Source organism: Plasmodium gaboni, chromosome 3 (assembly GCF_001602025.1).
Source record: "Plasmodium gaboni strain SY75 chromosome 3, whole genome shotgun sequence".
Taxonomy (NCBI): Eukaryota; Apicomplexa; class Aconoidasida; order Haemosporida; family Plasmodiidae; genus Plasmodium; species Plasmodium gaboni.
The window spans coordinates 539,953-541,892 of NC_031483.1; the positions used below are offsets into that span (position 1 = coordinate 539,953).

Genomic DNA, 1,940 nt, shown 5'->3' on the forward strand with positions numbered 1-1,940 from the left:
AACAGATATATATTTTTGGTTGTGGATAAACACATATTTATATATTATAGTGTAAAATATAATACTTTCTGGTTATTTTTATTAAGATTGAGTATATTTAACATATTAAAAAATAAATATACATACATACATGCATACATATATATATATATATATATATGTACATTTAATTTGCATATGTCAAACATAATATTTTTGTATGTCACCAAATAGTTTATTTAACATTATAAATATCAATAAAACAATATATGTATATATTTATATATATATATTAATTATTTAGATTATTTAACTTATATTTTTTAATTGTATACAAAACAAATTATATGACAAAATGAAAATGACCAAGTTGTATAAACATAAAGAAAAAGACGAAAGGATCAATACATCACTGAATAGTCTTAAAAGAATATCATCAAACGTTTTTAGTGATAAATTAAATAATTTAGATGTTAGTAGAGTATTTAACAATATAGATAATTATGTTAAAAAATATCCATTCTTAAATAATATAGGGAAAAAATTTGGTGTTAAACCATCTTATATTATCGTACCTTTTTCCATATTTATATTTCTTTCTTTAGTTTTTGGATGGGGTGCTGCAATTATTTGTAATGTCGTTGGCTTTGCTTATCCGGGTATTAAAAAAAAATAAACTAATAAAATATACATATATATAAATATATACATATATACATATATATAAATATATACATACATATAAATTTATACATATATATAAATTTATACATATATATAAAGAACATTTTAAATGTCATATAAATTTATTAATTAAAATACACATCTTTTATAACATATTGTGAATATATAAACACTATTTAATGTAAATATTTTGTACATGTGTGTGTCAATCAATAAACATATATATATATATATATATATATATATTTACCTGAACAAATTTATATAAATATACTTATTTTTACCTTGCGTGTTCATAAAAATATATCAAATTTACATGAACGTGTTCATGCAAATAAAAATAAAATATATATATATATATATACATATATATTTGTCTATACTTAATATGGCCATTTACATATAATCCCCTTTTACATTTTGTTTATTTTTTTACAGCGTATCAATCCTTCAAAGCTGTTGAATCTCAAAGCAGAGATGAAACTAAATTATGGTTAACATATTGGGTGGTTTTTTCTTTGTTTTTTTTTATTGAATATTTAATTGACATAATATTATTTTGGGTACCTTTTTATTACCTAATAAAATTGCTTTTTCTTTTATATTTGTATATGCCCCAGGTACGAGGAGCAGTAATGGTATACAACTATATAATTCGTCCCATTTTATTGAAACATGAAAAAATTATAGATGACACTGTTCAGAAAATTAGCCAAACGGCAACTAGCCATTTAACTCAAATCACAGGAAATTTAACGGAGAAGTTAGTACAGGAAGGAATAAGAAGAAGACACATATGAATAAAGGAAATAATTTATTTTGTATAATATGTTTAAATAAATATAGAAATTTGAATAGTGACAAGAATATATAAACAAAAAAAATAAATTAAGAATTTGCTATAACCAACTTAAAAAAAAATTCACAGTTCAAAAATTGTTGGAAATAAAAATATATATATATATATATATATATTTTATCTATTCATATGGCATATCTAAAGAAATATATGTAAACGAAAAATAAGAGCTCTATCACAGTATGACAGTCTTATATATTTTTATGTAACATTTTTTTCTTCTTAAAATCATTATCTAGAAACCAATTTTTTTTTTTATTATTTTTATTCCACATATGTATATAAATAAATAAATAAATAAATAAATATATATATATATATTATATATATATATTACACTTTTATGTCATTTTTTTTTTAGTGTTTCTTCCTATGCTTATTCAAATATATAATATATATACCATAAATATTATAATAT

The 1,940-nt window shown here is 19.5% G+C and overlaps 1 protein-coding gene across 1 annotated transcript; it reads left to right on the plus strand.

Annotated features, from left to right (window-relative positions):
• Positions 1–334: 334 nt before the first annotated feature.
• PGSY75_0316700 (putative HVA22/TB2/DP1 family protein) lies at positions 335–1,463 on the plus strand (the record flags this gene model as incomplete). The annotated part of the gene is made up of 2 exons (XM_018784019.1): positions 335–638; positions 1,102–1,463. 2 exons carry the CDS (start codon positions 335–337, stop codon positions 1,461–1,463), a joined length of 666 nt encoding a protein of 221 aa, XP_018643602.1.
• Between the last annotated feature and the right edge of the window lie 477 nt (positions 1,464–1,940).